The sequence below is a fragment of the Microtus ochrogaster genome, unplaced genomic scaffold, assembly GCF_000317375.1.
Source record: "Microtus ochrogaster isolate Prairie Vole_2 unplaced genomic scaffold, MicOch1.0 UNK15, whole genome shotgun sequence".
Classification (NCBI taxonomy): domain Eukaryota; kingdom Metazoa; phylum Chordata; class Mammalia; order Rodentia; family Cricetidae; genus Microtus; species Microtus ochrogaster.
Genome location: NW_004949113.1, coordinates 2,684,416 through 2,705,306, shown reverse-complemented (window position 1 = coordinate 2,705,306; position 20,891 = coordinate 2,684,416). Strand labels below are relative to the sequence as shown.

The 20,891-nt window shown below is 47.5% G+C and overlaps 1 protein-coding gene across 1 annotated transcript in view; it reads left to right on the top strand.

Moving 5' to 3' along the window:
• The window catches only part of Abcc12 (ATP binding cassette subfamily C member 12), a 63,422-nt gene extending 43,479 nt beyond the window's left edge, over positions 1-19,943 (top strand). The window contains exons 22-30 of the mRNA XM_026789172.1: positions 1,977-2,114; positions 7,164-7,350; positions 12,278-12,367; positions 14,330-14,519; positions 14,967-15,126; positions 16,269-16,347; positions 17,236-17,349; positions 18,997-19,161; positions 19,272-19,943. Of these exons, the coding sequence (XP_026644973.1) occupies positions 1,977-2,114; positions 7,164-7,350; positions 12,278-12,367; positions 14,330-14,519; positions 14,967-15,126; positions 16,269-16,347; positions 17,236-17,349; positions 18,997-19,161; positions 19,272-19,358 (1,210 nt within the window). The 3' untranslated portion in view covers positions 19,359-19,943. The remainder of the gene's footprint in view (positions 1-1,976; positions 2,115-7,163; positions 7,351-12,277; positions 12,368-14,329; positions 14,520-14,966; positions 15,127-16,268; positions 16,348-17,235; positions 17,350-18,996; positions 19,162-19,271) is intronic.
• Positions 19,944-20,891: the final 948 nt, after the last annotated feature.

Below are 20,891 nucleotides of genomic sequence, written 5' to 3'. Positions count from 1 at the left end.
CAGGTGATGCTGGGAGGCACGTGATGCTGGGAGACAGGTGATGCTGGCAGGCAGTTGATGCTCAGAGGCCAGTGATGCTGGGATACAGGTGGTGCTGGGAGGCAAGTGATTTTGGAAGTCAGATGATGATGTTGAACACTTGCTTTTTCTTTGATGGGAGAATCCTAGATTTTTGACATTTGTTAAACACCATGTGCTATGGTAAGTTCCTTGCACACATCTGGCTTTTTGGCCCCAGAGCAATGCTGGGAGGTGGGTAAGTTACTAGGAGGTTAAGTCCCTAGCCCCAGGCCAGAAAGCTAGTAAGCATGGTTGCCATCTGTCTTCTGATTCATTCTTAAAACCACTGGGCTCCATAGACACCCTCTGCCGTCACTTTGAATTTTGATCAACAGCTTCCACTGCAGCTAGAGACTGACGTGTACAGAGAGGGGGTGGAAAGGAATGGGGACAGCTCCTGAAGTCGTGCACATCCGTCTAGAGGGGAACTTGAAGTGGCGAGCTTCCAGCTTCCGGGGCACACAGTTAGCTTGTTCTGCAGTGGGGGCGGTGGGATTTCTCGTCAGTCACTATGGGGAGTATTGAGAGGGAGGAAAACTGTAAGTCAGAAAGGTCTGTACCAGCTGTCCAGCTTTGCCAGGAAGCTAGCCCGTTAGAAACAGAATAAGATGGCGAGCAAACTGGAGAGGTTTAGAGTGTGGGCAAGGACTGACGAGGACCCGACATGAGTGACAGTAGTGAGGGCAAGAAAGGGGTGGGGTGAGGGACATTTCCAAGGCAGTGCCATTAGGGTTTCACAGGTGGGAGACTTTGGGGTGTCGAGGAGATCGGTACAAGCAAGGACAACCTAAGGTGGGGGACTGATATGCTGAGAACGGTGTTCTGGGAGAAGTGGTTGCAGTCACAAGTGCAGTTTGCTTAAGTCAGAGGCAGTGGTAATGGCAAAAGCATGAGGCATGTGCTGGGGCTGGAGACCAGCATGGGTACCCAATGAGAGCAGTGAGAGCGTGAGAATTAAGACTGGTGCCCCAGGGTTCCGCAGAACCAGGCTCTCACTGAAGAACCCTTTGGAAGTTTGGAATCCGGAAAAGTACACATTTCCAGGTTCAGGCTTTCATTGTGATAATGGATAAAATAGCAATGAGTAAAAAATGTTTTCAGAAAATCCATCGCAAGGATGGAACACGTCGCGGAGGTCAGAAGTTCAAGTGGATTAGTTTGCTACACTCTTCTTGGCCATTTACTTTGTTGGCTGTTGATCTACTCTGTGGCTGTTGAGTGACTAAGTTAAAGTTTAAAAGAAATCTGCCCTACATACCCTCTTCCTTGCTATAAGCACAGGAAAGACCAAAGGGGACCCCTATGTAGTTATTCGTAAGTTTGCAATGAATTCACTGAGCTCTGTGCTTTCCTTACTCTGGGGGTTGATTTCAGCTGAGAGTCTGGAGGTAGGTGTGGCTGTCTCCGAGCCAGCAAACTTGAGTGCTCAGGGACATAGTTCTCCCATTGTCAGGGCACTTGGGGCTCCCATTGTAAGGTACAAGACAGTTCTCTGAGAATTCAGTTCAGTACTCTGAACTCAGTTCCCAAGGCTATCATGATGTTTGTACAAAACTGCCTCTGGAAGGCAACCCTCTCAGCTTGTTCTCTGATTGGTCATCACAAACAGGTTGGCTTATGTTCATGGCTGTGTTTTTGGGTCTTCAAAGACTAGAACAGCATCCTGTACTGCCTGCCGTTCTCGTGACAGGAAGCACTCGGGTCTGAAGCAACAGTGCACTCAAACTGCTCAGCAGCCCAGGCCTTAGACACCCAGACAGGGCATCCTGGAGAGGAATGGCAGGCTCCTCTCTCCCAGTTATACCAACTTTGACTTAGTTGTCACATGGAAGGCATGGTCGGATTGCCTGTGTTGAGGGAGACCTCTCTGAGACCAGTTTTTGTGACCCGCTTGGACCCTCTCGATCTCCCTGCAGCATTTTCCATCGAGGAGTCCAGGAGCTCAAGCAGGTGGAGAACATCAGCCGCTCGCCTTGGTTCTCCCACATCACCTCCTCCATGCAGGGTCTGGGTGTCATCCACGCCTATGACAAAAAGGACGATTGCATTAGCAAGTGAGTTGATGGGCCCCTGCTCCAGGGTCTCCCCATCACATTCCCTGGCCCAAATGGGGATCCCAGGCTTCTTTGGCACTGAGCGTAGAAATGTTGGGGACAGGTAAAGGGCTGGCAGAATCAGGAGTTCTATTTCCAGTATTTAGGGCCCCAAAAGATAAATGACTCTGTGTGTGTGTGTGTGTGTGTGTGTGTGTGTGTGTAGACAGGGGTGGGGGCAGGAAAAGGGGAGGGGCAGAGAGAAGACATGCCTGAGCCATGCTGGGGATGAACCCAGGGCCTTGTGCAATGTTAGATTAGCACATCACAATTGAACTATATTTTCAGTTCCGTATATATACAACTTTATATATTTTATTTCTTGCTGAAGTGTGTTCAATTTTAGGAAAATAGGGAAAAACAGAAAGTATGCAAAATCACTCCTAGGCCTCAAATTCCACTCTTGCTCATATTTTCATGTACACGTTATATGCCTAATCATGAGTTAATAATCCAAAATCTGAATAGCTCTGAAATCCCAAACTCTTTGAACACTGTTCTCATGCTGCACTTGGCCTCATGTTGCAGGCTGTAGCGAAGACATGGGCATAGTAAAAAAAAATGTGTGAAAATTATCTGCAGGTGTCTGTCCTGGAGGCACAAATCTGTGGTTCCAGCTACTAAGGAGGCTTAGGCAAGAGGACCAAGCCTTGGCTACAGAGTGAGTTCAGAGCCAGGCTGTACATTTTATTGAGACCTTAGTGAGACTTAGTGTCTCAAGAAGTCAAAAAAAGGACCTGGGGTGCAGCTCGTTGCTTTGAGCTTTAAGCATTGCTTAGCCTGTGCAAGTCCCTGCTTGGAATCCCCAGCACTGTAAGGTAAAATAAAGCAATCAGGGGAATAACCTGCCACTTTGCAGATAAACTTGTTACTCATATCCAAGCTTTCTCATTATGCATATACAAATATTCCAGGATTAAAAAATAAATTCAGACTGGGGCTGGAGAGACTGCCCGAGAGCACTGGCTGCTCTTGCAGAGGACCTGGTTTTGGTCCCGATTCCCAGCACATGGTAACTCACGACTGTCAGGAGCTGTAGTTCTAGAGGACACGATCCTCCTCTGTGGCCACTATAGACACCATGCATGCACATTGTGCCAGACATACAGCCAGGCAAAGTACCCATTCGTATAAAATAGCTAAGTAAATTCATTCATTCATTTGATTAAAAAACCCCAAATTGGAAACTTTTCTGGTCTTAAGCATTTCAGACAAAGGGATAGAAACTTTTATATTTCTTCCTATCTTTTCTTTTTCAACTCACAAGGTTTTCTTTTTAAAAGTTATTTTGAATATGACTTTCATAGTATTGAATGTTCTTTTACAATAAATACATATTTTGAAAACAATATTTTAATTCTTTACAAATTTCATATAACATATTTTTATCATATTCAACATCCCCCATTCCCAACTCCTCCCTCTCAGCTCTCAGTTTTGAGTTCCTTCTTCTCTCTCTCTCTCTCTCTCTCTCTCTCTCTCTCTCTCTCTCTCTCTTTCTCTCTCTTGGTCAAGTTCAGTTCACATTATTCACCTGGTCTGTAGAGCGAGGCCTGTCTCTGATTCACCCTGACGGAGGTCACCTCGTTTACAATCACTGACTCGCTTCCAATAGCCACCAAATGCCAATATCTTCTCAGCTAGTGGTGGGACTTCACCGTCCCTTCCCTCTCCTCCATGCTGGACTTTTGTCTGGCATGAGCTTGTGTAGGCCTTGTGCCCACTTTGTGGTGTCTGGAAGACGCTTTCTTTGGTGCAGTCCACCCCTCTGACTCTTACAATCTTTCTGCACTCACTTCCATGAAGGTCCCTGAGTCTGGCATGGAAGGGTGTGATAAGTATGTCCTGTGAAGGACTGAGCACACCACAGTTTCTTCTTCTCTGTACATCGACCAGCTAGGGTCTCTGTGCTAACTGCCATCCACCGCAATGAGAAGCTTCCCTAATAAGAGTCAAGATACTCACCCGATCTATGGGTATAGCAAACTCCTCCTATACCCATAGTTGACTAGCTGAGACATGGTCTTGATAGGCAGCCTAGGCCAGCCTGTATGTTGCAGTCATATATCCATCCCAAGCGGGTAAGGGTTGCAGGTGTAAGCCACTATGCCCAAGTTCATAAAACTAACTTTGAAAGCCTATATTTATTTATTTATTTATTTGGGGATAGGCCAGTTTCCTTCTTGTCAAAACCTGGAGACTAGGTTAGTTGAGTCATATAGTTTTAGACTTCTAACATGCTATAGAAAATACATAAGTTGCAACTTCTGAGTGAGATAGTGAACTAGAAGCCACTGCTGTGTATCCCCGTGAAGAAGAAGGAGCAGAACAAAATGAGTGCTCTTTTCTTCACAGCAAGAAAGAGGGGAGGAGCTCCAGAAATCCATGAAGGTGGTGACAGGATACCCAAAAAGTACAAAGAAAAGGATGTGTGCCCTACGAGATAGAAATCACTATTGTTCAGCCTATGGGGCTCCTAGTGGTGGCAGGGAGAACAAAAGACTTCCCTGAAAGTGTCATGGGGGTCCCAGCCCTCAATAGTTGGCTGTAGAGTTAGGGAGGGAGGGCGCTGGGAGGCCCATGAGGGAAGGAAACGAATTATAATGCCATGTATCGTCTTCACAGATGCCATGGGAAAATGTACTATTCTTTTCACACCCTTAAAAAAATCAGTTCTTCCATATGAAGATCCACAAATAAAATTAAAAGAGATATTTAACTCAAGAGGTAGACAAATGTCACCATAAAAAGAGAAGAAATAAGATAAAACCTGGCACTGTGACTCCATGGGCCATAATTTTTCTGCTGATGACTCAGAGGATAAGGAAATAGATGAAATGCCGGGGCGAGACTTTCCAAAGTGTCCTAGTGAAAATAATGAACTACCTAAAAGAGGACACAAACAAGTGATCGGAGTCAATCTGGGACAGGAAGAGGACAGTTAGAGGGAAAAAAAAACCCAAGAAAATCAGCAATATAGACAAAGAGAAATTCAACAAGGAAAAATAAGTTAGAAACCAAACAATCAGTGGCTGAAATAAAAACACCATAGGAAAGATTGCCAGCAGATGTGATGAGGCAGGAAAAGGGCATCAGAGATGGAAGGCAAGGGTGGGGAAATCCTATGCCTAAGATCAGTAAGGAAAGGAAAAGTGAATGAGTATGGCGGCAGCAGCCAAGAACTCTGGGATACTACCAAAAGACCAAAACTAAGAGGCCAGTGCTGAGATAAAATAGAATAATCCATTCAGTGAAATCATAGTTGATGCTATTTGTCTAGGGCCCTGTATCACACAGGTCCCTCTGATGACGAGATCATGAGCAATAGTAGAACATTCAGTTCTTTGCCTGGAGCAAACAAAAGACTTGGACACTTTGTTTTCCCGTAGCTTCATCAAGTGCTTGGCATAGTGAGCTTGGCCTCACACGACTGACAGGGTCCCTCCTTGTGTGACACTCGCCTTTGGGAGAGCTCCGACTTTTGACGTAGATTACACTTGCCACCAGACCAGTAGAAAGATTGTGGTATTTGGGAAAGTATTTTGACCAAGCTCTGGTAAAAACAAAACAAAACAAAACAGAAACAAGCAAGCAAATTAGAGAGGAGACAAAATAGGAGGTGGGATGGTGTGTGGAAGAGTTGTGTTGCCTGGGGATTTATACTTGGAAGACTTTCCTTTTCTTCCCACAATCCCCACCAATTGTTCATAAAGGTCCCTTCCCACTAGGTGAGGGCCCATTAGTGTGCCAAGGAATAGATGTCCCTGGCAGCTCACCTAAAACTTGAGGCTCTGACAGAGGTTTTTCTGCCTGGAGGCTTGGTAAAGCAGGCTGTGCTCTGTGTGCACACGTGTGTGCATGCATGTGTGTATGTGTGTGTGAGCATTGGGGATGAGAGACAGGATTGCAGTGGGGAAGCTCGCTGTGTTTTAAAGCCCTGCTTCTCTTCTCTGACGCTCCCACAGGGGAGGCTAGGGAAAGGACCAGAAAGGAGTCCTCATCTGTATCTAGTCTCCCCTTTCTGTTGCTCCTTCCTTCTGACCTAGCTCCCTGTGCAGATGCAGTATGGCCGGATGAAAGCCTCAACACAACCCAACCACACGCAGCTCTGCCTGGCTGCACCCCATCACGTTCCTGGGCTGTGGCAGCCTCTCTGCTCCAGTCATAGAGACAGCTCTGTTTCACTTTTACTCTGTCAGCTCCACACTGACTGTTGTGATGCACGCTGCTTATGTCTGGGGAACGCATGGGAACCAGTGTCTCCGGGGTGGGCCTTTCTTCTTAGATCTCCTGGCTATGCCATCTTTCTGTCATTCTGCCCCATGCAAAGACCTGGGATCCAGTGGACACTACAACAGGGCACAAGAAATCAGTTTCCTTTCCTTGAAGAGAAGCCCCACCCCGCCCCACCCCATCAGCCTTTTAAGGAGTGATTTGGTTGGTTGGTTTTGAGATGGGATCTTGCCATGTAGCCCATGCTGGCCTTGGACTTATGACTCTTCTGCCTTACCCTCTCAAGTGCTAGGATTACAGGTGTGTGCCACTATGCCAGCTCAAATGATAATCTTGATCTTGGTGAGGGGAGCTGGGAGGGATGCGGGCAAACACCTTCCTTTCCTACTGTCACTACCATTGACCCCTGTGTTTAATAGCAAAGGAGCCATTTATAGATTTCTCAAGGCCTGTGGATACCACGAAGCTAGAGTATGAATGAGGTTTTCAACAGTTTTGTGCATAGCTGTGGGCTCTAGCTGCTAGCTCTGGGAGAGACAGAGAGAGAGAGCCCACTTAGCACCCTGTCAACTGCCACACGAAATTTCTCAGAATGTGTGCGAATCAAAGATGCCTGTGGTGGCAGCAGGAACATGGATATATGCTCATTTTTGTAACAGTCACCTTGTAAGAAGGCGTTCAAAACACCCAGTCTAGGTTCCATTAGAAGCCCGAATCTCCCATCAAGGCAAACAGGACCCGAGTGAGCTCTTATTTCCTCTGATTTCTCAACTTTAGGTTTAAGACACTGAACGATGAGAACTCCAGCCACCTCCTGTACTTCAACTGTGCGCTCAGGTGGTTTGCGCTCCGAATGGACGTCCTCATGAACATCGTCACCTTTGTTGTGGCCTTGTTGGTGACCCTGAGCTTTTCTTCAATCAGTGCTTCTTCCAAAGGCTTGTCACTGTCTTACATCATCCAGGTAAGAGCCGGTATGTGGTGGATGTGCCAATGGTGTACCAGAAGGGACGCTTTCGGGTGAATGCAGCAGAAAACTCCAAAAAGGTTAAAAAAAAAAAATGGAGCTTAGCTACAGGTGTCATTGCCATTTGGAGCAATGGTGTGGGCTTCAGGCACAGTTGGATCCCGGAACCTGGTTTTGTCCCCTTGTGTGACGCCTCCCTCACGGGTGTGCAGTGGGGTGACAAACAGTCTCTGGGATCTGTAGGAAAACAGAGCAGAACATTTCCCACTCAGCAAAAGTCCGGGCTTTATTCTCACTGGGTTGATTCAGGACGCCAGGGACTAGGTAGTGGTTTGGCCGGAGTGGAATGATTGATTGGGGCCAAGGTGTGGAGTTCCGTTCCATCTCAATCACACGCGGCTTCACAGTGGGACTAACTAGGAAGAGGCTTCTGGCAATGATTAGGAACAGGCTCTCGGCTGCTCAGGGGCCTTTCTCTTTGAATAATAATGCACGAGGTGAACACACAGCACTCCCTGTCCTTCAGGTACCGTAAATGACTTCCTTCGGGGCTCTCGACAGCCCTGTGATGTTTCCATAAGTCTCACTTTGCAGATGAGAAAAATGAGATCCAGAGAGATTCACTTCTGCCCTGTGATTTAAGCTAAGGGTGGTTAGTCCCTAAACCTTGTCCCTGGGAATGTGCGGTCTGGAACCTTTGATAAGTTATTGAATATCCACGGCCGCTGATGTAATCAATCAATCAAACTGAATTAATAAATCCAGGTTTAATCTGAGCAAAGCATTCCCGGGTGGCCCCAGGGGAAGAGGAGAGAACCACCGAGGAGGGGTGGTGGCACCAAGGGCAGGCTTCCTCAGGGCCAGAGTGTGGACTGAAGTAACTCCAGGGGAGTGGCCTAGGGTAGATGCTGCTTGGTGTGCTGAGGGCGGGGTCTGGAATGTCCCTCCTACCTTCCCCCTCCCTCCCCCCCCCCCCCCCAGATTCCAAACAACCTTTTCTGTTGAGTTCACTTCAGGACAGATTCTGAGTGTGGGACTCTTAAAACATACTGTGTTCAGTAGTGGGCTTGTGTATTTATTATATTTTTGAGGCAAGCTTGAGAGCTTCCTGCCTCAGGCTCCCAGTGCTGGGATCACAGACTTGTGCTACCACACTCCTCCCTGTCCCATAATGCACCACGCCGACTCTTTTCAGGTCAAAGTCAAATCTCTTCTGCACTCAGGAAATGTTCTCCCGCCCTTTTTATTTGTTTATTTTCGTGTCACATGTATGGCTGTTTCGCCTGCATGCATGTTCATGAACCTCATTCATTCTGGTACCTACAAAGGCCAGAAGAGAGCACTGGATCCCTGGAATTAGAGTGACAGAAAGTTGTGAGCCACCAAGCAGGTGCTGGGAGTCAAACCCAGGTCCTCTGAAAGAGCAGAGCTATTTCCGGCCCCAGTGTGCTCCCTCTGCTTCCTCATTTGCCCAGTTTCTTCCTGTTTTGTTTTCTGGGAATTTTTCTCAGCTTTGTGATCTAGCCACAGTTCTGAATTTTCAGTGTGGTAACCCTGTGTTCGCACATCAGATTTCACATACTTTCGTTCTTTCAGTCTTTAAAAGACTCATGTTAAAAAGACTTAAATGTGTTTTTATCTTTTCTAAGGATATTAATCTAATATTAATACTAACCCCCTTTCATCTCTTCTTTATTTGTTTTCTCCAGGGTCAGTTTTTCTTCTTGTTTATCCAGTTCCTACTCTCCTCCCCTTGGTTTCTTTATCTATCTCTCCATTAGTTTGTATTTAAGGATGGGAGAATTATTTTGGCTTTTCAGAGTGTGGCTTTGTGGCTTCCCTCCTGGGATATTCTCTATCTCTGCAGGTGCTGGGGTGGCATTTTTTTTTTTAATATATTTGCTTCTCTTTTCCAAAGCAGCCAAGGAGTTGGCCTTTAGGCACTGTTTTTCCCTAGAGTAATATTCTTAGAGTCCCATATATTCCCAAGTTGTCAACTCACTTTCTTTAGGAAAGGGTGTGTGTGTGTGTGTGTGTGTGTGTGTGTGTGTAGATATGCACAGGCTCTTGTGCATGAACTTAGGGGAAAATGTGTCCATGTGGTTGGGGGGAAGATGAGGAAAGGCGTGAATGGGTCCACCAAAAGCGGTTGCCTTTAGAAGGGCCGCCAAGCAGCCCACCTCTTTGTGGCCCCCATCTCAAACCGGGGCTCTGTTCTAAACTTTAGAAACACCTTTCTGTTCTAGCAGAGGGTCTCACCTGATGCCCTCCAGCAGAAACGTGTGACTCCCGTCGTCTGGATGTAGAAGTTGTTCTTTCTGAAAACATCTCTGGTATCATTTAAATAGTTTGTTGGGATGCAAGCTAGAGAGAGAGTGTAAAAAACAGAAGACATGACCACTCCGCGGTATGGTTAAGGGGGATTTTTTTTTCCTGTAGATAAGGGAGGCGTGAGCTAGGGTAAGTTTAGGGCAGGGGAGGAGGTACCAAGGGCTAGGATGCCAGGATAGACTTGGAAATGTGCAACAGGCCCTACTGAGGGAGCCTGGATGCCAGCATGCGCTTTGGTATGCGAATAGGTACCACGATGTGTCCCTTTGCCAGAGGTAAGGGAAGGACTCCTTTTGGTAGAGGGGAACCAGTTTCACAAGTTCCCCAGAAATGCTGGCTTTATCTAACTGCCCGAAAGCCCCCTGTAGTCCAGGTTGAGCCTGTTTCTGCATATTTAGACTGCCTTTTGGAGTCTGGGGAACTGGAGTTGCTTTTCGACCTAACAGAGACATCGTCAGTGCTCTGAGGTGGGAAAATAACTCTCGCTTGGGTAGCCCAGTTTTCCCCATTGGTAGTGGATGTCTTCATTGTTGCCTCTTAATGCATCAAGCAGATAAAATTAAAATGCCTTAATTGGTCTAAGTAAATCAGCTTTCACCAACTAAGGCCATGCTTTTGGGCAATACTATCAGTTTTCCAGGAGACAGCTGTCAAACTTTCCTGCAGGGCCAGAGAAGAATTTGCATGTGCTGAGGTGTGCTAATGCCTGCTCTCCAGCTGGCTGTGGGCCCCCTTGATAATGGTGCCACTTGGAGAACGCAGAGCTTCACTTGAGAATGGAAGAAACTCCCTAGAGAGACGAGAAATGGATGTGTAACACCACAGGGCAGAATATGAGGGCGTAGTGGCGTCATACAGCGCAATGGAGACCTTGTGCTTACTTGGGTTTGCATTGTGCCCATGTGGGAACTCTGGATCCGGGTGGGCTGCCAGGCATTTGGGAGCTGATACTCTTGTATTCAGCAAAATGTATCTGTGCCCTTCTTGGGAGCAATGTACCCTCTCATTCTGAGCCGTTGGCATGAGGCATGAGCTTATGCAGGTTGTTGCATTTTGCAGTCTGGGCACGTTTGACCCACCAGGCCTTAGGTTCTAGTACACAGCACAAACAAGGTTTTGCCCTGAGGGAGGGGATGGGGGCAAAAATCATTCAGATTGAGGCCCAAGAGAAATGGGAAGCCCTGGGCCCGAGTTAAGAGCAGGGAAAGTGGCAAGGGCCTGCTGAGAAGAGCTCTCTAAGGTCCTGGAGGAGCCTCCTCAATTATCTTAAACTCCTCCCCCATCCTCCACCTGTTCTGACTGCACTGCCCTTTTCTGAGAAAGCCTAGTCGCTTACCAGAGCTTTCGTAGGTTCCCTGAAAACACGATGTCATTTCACATCCAAATCTTGAGCATCTGTAGAATTGGGTATGAGCAGGGGGTGGTGGTGTGCCAAATATCATGGATCCCATTCCCAAGACACAAAGGGACCGCTAGGAAGATCGCAGTCTGTGACCTGTCGTGGTGCACCTGCACAGTCTCCCAGAAATCCCCGTCTAGACGGGTCTCAGTGGCCCGCAGTGCTAGAGTCTCAGAAGCATGCCTCTCCTTTCTCCTTCCCGCTCCCGTACTTTCTGGACTAACAGTCTGTAGTCATTCGCTCAGCCACTGCACCAGATCCCCAAGAGCTTGAGGAATTAAACTCTCAGCATGTTGGAGGTCCAGAGTCTGCGCAGTGTTGGTTGGCAAAGCCGCCTTTCTCCTTAGGCTCCAGGGAACTATTGCATGTTTGTTGAGCTTCCAGAGGTTGGTGGCATTTCCTGGCACTCTCTTAACTTTTGCATCTGTCTTCTTTTCCCCTTCTCTTCTGGCTCTTTCCTGTTTCTTCTGTTAGAATGCTTGTCCCAACCAGGGACGCAGGGTGTTTAGTCATAGCTGCGAAGGTCCTTCTCTGCATGGGATGGCATCCTTGGGTTCTAGAGACCTGGATGCAGACATGTGCAGCAGGGGAGAAGGCCTTCTCCAACCCTGCCAGGTTATGACTTGCACTCACGTCTTGAAGATAGATTCTGAGGGATCCTGACCTAACGTGGGTCCCCCGGGGCAAACTGTTTCCCTCAGTCTGGATCCCAGTTTCTTACATCTGGAGCAGCTGTGTGCAAGGGTTCTCTGGTTTCAGTGACTTTCTTGTGACTGATGTTGGGGTAACATTAGGGAGTGGGATGCAGGGCCCCACCAGGGGGCAGTAAGGAGCCAATCCCTAGCCACTAGGCTCTCAGGATGAAGCTCCTCCTTGTGGCAGTTGGACTGGCTCACAGGCACGACCAAGGTGGGCTGTTCCTCACCAGCTGGAGGGAGAGAGAAAATGTAAATACCATTTGTTTTTAAATACAAAGGAAGTGTTTAAATGCTAAACATCCCAACAGGAAATGCGGCCTTCTTTGTGCCTGGCTGGGACTGCCAGCCTCTTTTGAAGGTTGCTTCAGCCCAAGTAGTAATTTGAAGTGGCAGACTTCAAAACCAACCAACCAACAAACAAACAAAAGCGAGACAAAACAGCGGGGACCAAGAGAGGGTAGGGGACCCTCAGTAGCTACCTGCTTCTTCCCAACAGCTCAGTGGATTGCTTCAAGTGTGTGTGCGAACAGGAACAGAGACCCAAGCCAAGTTCACCTCTGCGGAGCTGCTGAGGGAGTACATTTCGGTAAGGAGTGAACAGCGGAAAATGGGGAGGCTCCTCCCTTTGGGCATATTTTGATTTTTATTTAAGGGTTTATATAAATTTTAATTGTGTGTGTGTGTGTGTGTGTGTGTGTGAGAGAGAGAGAGAGAGAGAGAGAGAGAGAGAGAGAGAGAGAGAGAGGAGAGAGAGGAGGCCAGATGTATTGGGAGCTGGAGTTCTAGGTGATTGTGAGCCACCAGCGTGGGTGCGGGGAATCAAAGTTTGGTCCTCTTAACCACACACGCTCTTAAGCACTGAGCCATCTTTCCAGCCCCTGTTTTGTTCTTTCCTTTTTTTTTTTTTTTTTGGCCTGGTGTGTGAATGGTAACTGGTGTCTGACCCATCCTGTTAAAACATGTATTCACAATCCAATCCAAAATTCAGTGCCTTTCTTCAGTTCCTGAAAATTAATATTTGATTAGAGTTATAAACAGCAAAAGAAGATCAGCCCACCTCGTCTTTGAAAGTAATGTAGGAACATAGCTGTCCTGAGAAAGATGTCTGCATGAACCCAGTCATCACTTTCATGGGCCTTTGCACAATGTTTGGCCCCCTTTGCAAGCTTAATTCAACACTGCTACACATTTTAAAATTCAGAGCATTCAATTTCCTGTTTTAAATGCCCTCATAATTTGCTTTAACATACAAACCTTCCTGGGTGTGCGTATTCTAATTGAGCTTATGGATGCGATGGGCTCACAATCCTTGCGACAGTTCCACACGTAAGCAGAAAGCTTTTGACTGGACACCACATTTCAATTAATTATCCAAGTATACATTTTGAGTTAGAATCCCAAGCCCAAATTCTGTAAATACTGAAATATTTGGAGCATAAAATAAACAGATTCTTTAAGCCAAAAGCATTGCTAGTGCAGTATTGTTTCTCTTTAAATGCGTTTATCTTTAATTCAGAATCTTCTAGGGTTTCAAAATACCCGGAAAAAAAAAGTCCCCTCTAAGAAGGCAAATGTTTTCTCAGCTAATTGAAGTCATTCACTGACTAGACTTGGGCTGGCCAGTTAGCCTGATGGAAGCCAAGGGCCTCCTCGTGCTGAGAGAGCTGTCCTAAAGTGAGCTGTGGGGCTGGTCTCCTAATGGAGCCGGCTTTGTGCTCATTCGAGTGGGAGGTTGGGTGCCTTTGAAGAAAAGTTCAATTTTTTTTTTCTGTTGAGCTCTAAAGATTTTTGAGCTTGACCTTCCCCACACTTTGCCCCTTCCTATCCCAGCACCGTGATGGCTTTTGTAGACACTGAAATTAGATTGAGTCCTGCAGATCTCATGGTTTGCTATGGATTTGTCCCACAACTTCAAGGTCATCGTGTTGACACTAACCCATGTCATGCAGCTCAGTGTCAGCTGTCTCCTGCTTAGCCTCCTAAGTCATCCATCCTTCCTTCACTAAGCTCCAGCCCTACACGAGTTTTCTTTTTATTTCTGGAGTTTCTCAAGGTTCTTCTGGCTGCCAGGCCTTGCAGTACCTGTCTGCCCTGTCTAGAAGGTCCTGGACAGAAACCCTTGTAGCTGTCATCCTTTCTACCTTCCAGGCCTCGGTTCTAGTGCCTCAGAGATGTCTTCTTCAGCCCTCACATAGTTTTATTCCACTTGTCCCACCTGCCAAACAAGTCCTTTCTGCATTTTATTACAATACTCTTTTTTATTACCTAATGTACCCCCATTAAAATGTGACCTGCTTTTTCACGTAGAGTATCTCACATAGCCCACGCTGTCCTGGAACTCTCAATCTTCCTGCATCAGCTTCCTGGACGCTATAATCACAGGCTATAAATGTAGCACCACACTGGGCAGAACGTGTGTTCCTTGAGTACAGGGTTATGGGTCTCGCTCACCGCCACAGGCACCAGCGTTGCCTGCTGCGGAATGAGTGAGCTAAGTCAGCAGAAACCCGTGGCTGTTGAGTTGGTCAATGGCTTTTCTGCTTTTCAGAACTGTGTTCCCGAACACACTCACCCCTTCAAAGTGGGGACGTGTCCCAAAGACTGGCCAAGCCGTGGGGAGATAACCTTCAAGGACTACCGCATGAGATACCGAGACAACACCCCTCTCGTTCTCGATGGGCTGAACTTGAACATTCAGAGTGGGCAGACGGTTGGGATTGTGGGAAGAACAGGTTCTGGTGAGGACAAACTCTGCATTTATTTCTTCCGGGTTGTTGGTTTGAATGTGTACTGGTTGAGCTGCTTAAGCCACATCAGAGAGACGAACATGAGTGCTGGATTCATCGTTATTCCCCCTCAAATCTCTTTACTGTAAATTAGGGTTTCAGGTTGATCGGGTGTGGAGAGTTGGAAGCAAATACATAGTAGATTTTGAATTAATTAAGTGAGAATAATTCTGGAGAAATGAGGCCCAGAAGATGAGTTATACGCTAACGGCCTCTGCGGGGACTGGCAGGTTAATGGTGTTAGGGCAGCCTGGTCCCCCAGAGTGAGGGTTGTCTGCCTGCAAAGGCATCCACATGGAGCCAGTTTCATTGCATTAAAAATTCCCTTAATTAAATGCTTGGCCATGATGGAAGTGGAAACTGCTGTTGGAGTCGTTGTTCCTCTCTCATTGTCCCCAGGAAAATCATCACTCGGCATGGCCCTGTTTCGTCTGGTGGAGCCAGCCTCTGGGACCATCTTCATCGACGAGGTGGATATCTGCACCGTGGGTTTGGAGGACCTCCGAACCAAGCTGACGATGATCCCCCAAGATCCTGTCCTGTTTGTAGGTACAGTAAGGTAGCTGTTTTCAATCATCGTGCATTCCTGTTTGGAGACAGTGAAACTGGGCCAACCAGCAGCTGAGAAACTGCCGGGCCGTGGCTGTTCTTGGCAGTCTTAGCTCAGGGAACTGGCCTGCGCCGGCACGCGGAAGCCCTGTCGGGTTTTGATTAAAGCTTTAGGAGGAGCTGAGGAACAGTGTCCTGAGTCTTGCTGGTATTTCAGAAACTCTATTATTATAATATTATATCATCACACCATTAACATCAACATATTATTAGTAGTGATATTAATAGTTTTAATAACATTAGCAATACTATTATTGGTGGTTTTATTACACATTGACTGAGCAGATGCCACAGTTGGTCCACACAGCCCTATTTTATGCCTGTGCTCTGGCACTGCATCACAGTCAGCAATGACCAGTCTCAGAAGTGCCCCCGAGTGCACAGTGGACTAACTGACTCCCGAGTCTGCACGTGCAGCAGGCTTTGGGCAAGCGCATTCGTTCATTCCTGCCATAGCACAGAAACTGATCGAGTACAAGAAGACCAAGGTTGAGATTTGCACAGGTTCAGGACCTGCTGTCAAAACGCAGGAGGACCCGAGTATCTCAGCTGGTCCAGAGAGAGGGAAAAGTCCTCCCATCAGGCACTGGATGAAACAGGGAGACGCTATAGAGCTGGTCATATGAGAGATACAATATGAACCTCCAAACACTCGATTCGCATTCCTGGGTGGGGCCTGGAATCTGCAGCCATGCCTCTTGTCCTGGAGGCTGAAAGGGGTACTGGGCCAAGTTTCTTGTACCCGCTTCATTGCCAAGAACTTGTATAAGGTCCAGCATGTTTTGTGGTGTGGTGATGCTGTGGACCCTGGGGTGGTTGTGTTTGATCTCCTACTGGAGGGGTCTCTCACTCCTTCCTGTCTCCAAGGTCTCTGCTCCATCACAGAGAGTTGTGGGTCTTTGGTCTTATGACCTGGGCTGAGCAAGCTCCTCCCATCACAATTCTTGTCCCTCAACATGCCATGGGGAAGAAGCTTCTAGAGGCCACCCATGGGCCTTCGTGACATCACGTCTCCCCATCCTCTCGTCTTCACTGTGCTCACCATCCTCTCATCCTTGAGAATCCAGCTTGCTTTCCTTTGCTTCATCGCAGGTTCAACTTGGATCCCTTGGGCAGTCACACCGACGAGATGCTCTGGCATGTTTTGGAGAGAACATTCATGAGGGACACAGTAGGTTTCTGGGGCTGCCCCGACGAGTCCATTCCCAACACCACTGCCCCAGATACCTGGTCCCCGGGCCAGCACTTGGTCAGCCTTATTTGCAGGAGTGACACATGTCAGTCCACTTCAGTTCAATCCTTAGTTGTTCCTGGTTAGCAAAAACAAGCACAGTGGTATTTGTTAGCTCTCTGGCTGATCCGGGCAGCGGCGCTACATATCATATCATCTCTTGTGGTCCCCTGCACAGCCCTCGGAGGCTGGTGCTGTTATCCTTCATTTTCAAGATGACAAAATTAAAGCTCAAAGAAGTGACGTGTCCATGCCGGGTCCATCTGGGTTCAGAGTGAGGGAGGGCCATGTTGCTTGGCCTGTAGCCTCACCAGCTTCATCAGAACAGAGTGAGGAACGGGTGTAGCTTGTTGTGCGATTGCAAGGGTGGTTGGTTTGAGATGTCCATGACATAAGACCTTGTCCTGTTAGGAGCCCAAGCTGAGGTGAGGGCGCCGAGGCAAGCACCTCCCAAAGCCACTTTAGTTTGTTGCAATGGGCAGGCAGACTTTGTCTCTGCCTTCTGGAAAACTCTCCCATCCCATCTGTTTTATCCATGAAAATTGCGACCCCGAAGCCCACTTCCATTTGCTTAGACGTTCTCTGGAAGCGCATGCCTGGTTTGTCCTTTCTGGTGAACCACACCGACTTTACATTATTAACGTCTCCCTCGCCCTGGCCCTCCCTAGCGCCTGTTTGCAGGGTTGAAATGGTTGCTGCTTTGCACTTTCTTTCCCATTGTAAGATAAAGCAGGCGGACAAATGCAAGAGGAGGGGGCAATCAATAAGACGGTGCAGGACAATTTTATAGATCATCAGCATAAATGTGTCATTTTCCGTGTTTTATAGATAATGAAACTCCCGGAGAAATTAGAGGCAGAAGTCACAGAAAATGGGGAAAACTTCTCAGTAGGGGAACGCCAGCTGCTTTGTATGGCCCGAGCACTTCTCCGTAATTCAAAAGTAAGGAAACAGCATGGGAAATGGATTGGTCAAATTCTGGATCTTCCCCGTGGTGCCGCTCCACCCGGGAGGCAGAGACGCAAGCCTGTCTTCCGGCAAAGACAGAGCAAGGCAGCAATTTAAAAGCCGATCACTGTCTCTTAAGACAAAGTTGTGAGGGGTAAAAAAAATTGAAAAATAACAGCCGTTTTCAAGAGCGCCACCTTCCTTATCCGGGCTTCACGATGGGAGGTCTCGCTTACGTGGTCTCTGCATTCTCCTAGGAAGCTTGAGTTTGGAAAGTATGATCTCAACTTTTCCCTTTGTCCCTGAATAATCCCGAGTCCTCAGGCATAGTACCTGGACACCCAAGCCTTCAGAGTGCTCACTTAAAAGATTCGGAAAATTTGCATTTACTTTTCAAAATGGCTTACAGCCTTCCTGATTCTGAGAAAGAGAATGACAGTTATCATTGTCATTATTATTTTTTAATAAATCCTATTTTCTGGGGACTGGAGAGGTGCTCAGTAGTTAAAAAATGTTTGCTGCTCTTCCAAAGGATCTGGGTTCAATTCCCAGTACTCAGATCATGTGGCTCATAGCAACCTGTAACTCCAGCTCCAGGAGGTCTTACATCCTCTTCTGGACTCTGTCTGCACTTGCATGTACAAGTATATGTACCCGCACACAGACATGTACACATAACAATTAAAGAAAAACAAAGAAATCCTGCTAGTCGGGTATTCATCAGTGTGAATCCACTTCATATGTGCCCAGGAGGTGTTCACAGAAGGAAAGGGGACCGTTTAATGCCCTTGGTGGCACCTTTCACTGTGAGGTAGCTACGAGTTTTCGTGCTTTGTGTGAATAATAAGACGTGAACTCTTCATATGGGAGGGGATTAGGTCACTTGGCAAGGTCAGGAATAGTTAGGGGTTGAGGTTAAGCCTTCAAATTGTAAACTCCATACAGCTTTGGCAGTCAGAAGGATGCTCCTCTCAACTCCAGAGTGGTGTCCTTGTCATGTACCCCAAACTCGTATGCTCCCCCATGTGGCAAAGGGGACCTTGCTATTAGGTTAGGACAGTAAAGATCTTGAAACAGGAGGGCTATCTGGGTGCGTCTAGTGTGTCCTGTTCCCATGTGTCTCTATAAGACGCAAGCAGGAGCATCAAAGAGGGCAGATGTGATGTCAGGAAAGGGGGGGGGGGCTGAGGAACGCAGGCGGCCTGCAGATGCTGGAAAAGGCGGAAGGAAGGCAGCTCCCAGTCTTGATTTCAGATTACCAGGTTCTGGAAATGTAAGATGCACATTTGGGTTGCTGCAAGTCTCCAGGTTAGAGGTAATTTATCCCAGCAGCTCTAGCAAAGGAATACAGGTGTTGCGGTCAGGCCCACGCTGGCTCATTCTGTGTCACACTGTGTCTCTTCCTTCCTCCTGGCAATGTTTGAGTAAACTACCTGAAGAGAGGAGAAAATACAGTCTTGTTCTGCTGGCGCATTCCCCTGAGGAAGATGACGGGTGCGGTTGGACTTTATTTCTGGCCTTTTCTGCAGGTTTTCAAGATGGGCGCTTAGTTTATTGTGTTTGCCTTTTAGGACAGAATGGAGGCTATGCCTTTTCCTCTTTGCACAGCTTTGGCTTTTTACGGCGCTTCTTCCTTAACAGATCATTCTCCTTGACGAAGCTACCGCCTCCATGGACTCCAAGACGGACACCCTTGTTCAGAGCACTATAAAAGAGGCCTTCAAAAGCTGCACGGTGTTGACCATTGCCCATCGCCTAAACACGGTTCTCAACTGTGACCTTGTCCTGGTCATGGAAAATGGGAAGGTGCAGGACGTTCTGGCTGGAGTTACCCCCTCAAAGGCTTCCCCGGTTAGGGCTGTATGGTGTGTCGCTTTTCTTTTTTCTGAAAATTTCAGTTCTTCTCTGCTTTTCAGGTGATTGAGTTTGACAAGCCCGAAGTCCTTGCCGAGAAGCCTGACTCTGCATTTGCGATGTTACTAGCCGCAGAAGTCGGGCTGTGACGGTCCCACGGTTGATTGGAGAGGAGGCAATGGATGGGTGAGAGGAGAATCCTGAAGGTGGAGTCTTGCGGCCCTAGCCACGGTCCCTCCCACCATGGCGCACAGGGTGAGCTGGGACCGAGATGAGTCCCTTGCTCTGCCCAGCCCTTTTGGTCACCCCTGTGGCAGACTCAGGGCTGGTTCTGGATGGTGAAGAGTGCAGACAAAACTGGTGGGTGGGAAGCTGCCTCTCACCTCTGAAAACCCCAAAGGTCCCTCACGTGTTCCCACCAACACTGCGTAGTGCCCGAGAATGGGTACATTCTAACTTTCTGCAGAAACCAGTCACGGCAAACAACGGGAACATGCCCGAGGCTGGAGTTCCCAGGATTCCTCATTTCTGTTGCCAGACAAGAAAAGAGAAAGTTGTTCTTTCTGTTTAACTTCATCTCACTTTTGTCCCGACCACGTGACATGCAGGAACTGCGCGCGTCCACAGCACAGAAGACAGATGATAGTGTTTGGCATGAGATTTTTCAAAGAAATCATATTGTATGTTGCAGTTGATCTGTTAAAATAACCAGAAAGCAAAACACTGGGGTTTCTGAATAAATGACATTTTTATATCTTCTTTATCGGTCATTAAAATGCAATAAGAAACTAAATGACCCTGAAATGTTGCCTTGCAATCATGTGCCTGAAGATGTCTCTATTTGACTATTCCTTCTCTTAGACCCTCGCTGCCATCTCTGGCTTGGCAATGAATCTATACAGTTGTTTACCAACCTCAAGGTTTTCTGTGAGGATCATAGAAAAGACATGCCCAGTAGCCCCAGTGACAAATACCATTCTGAATTAGGGGTCTTGGCTTATATCCATTCTTTGGGATGGAAGGCCCGCTTTCTCTTTCCAGTGAGGGTGAAAGGTTGTGACGTTTGAATGAGGTCCCCTGCACTTTCTTTCCAGGCCTAGGTACAACATACAGCAGTGTGGCCCACAAAGCTCCTCCCGAGTCATGGTCACACCCTACCTGTTCCTCACAAACTCGGAGAAAGGCACTTAAGAACATTCAGGAAATGCTGATGGCAGGCCCATTATGTCTGCCTATGTCACCAGCACGATAGAAGATTAATCTGGGAATTTCTGTCAGACAAGCTATGACGGTTCTTGACTGTCAACCTTGACAGGACCTAGAATTACCAGGAGCTAGACCTTGGGGGATGTCTGGGAGGGAGTTTCTAGATTAGGTCAGCTGGGTGAGGTCTACTCTAAATGTGGATGGCAGCTTTCATGGGCTGAGGGCTGGACTGAGTGAAAAGGGGGAGCGGTGGCTGGGCACCAGCTTTTGCCTCTGCCATGATGAACCGTACTTGTTGCAGGGAGGGCCGCCCAGAACCAACATAACCACACAGAAACTGTATTAATTAAATCACTGCTTGGCCCATTAGCTCTAGCTTTTTATTGGCGAACTCTCACATCTTAATTTAACCCATTTTTATTAATCTGTGTATCACCACGAGGTCGTGGCCTACCAGCAAAGTCTTAGCAGGTTTA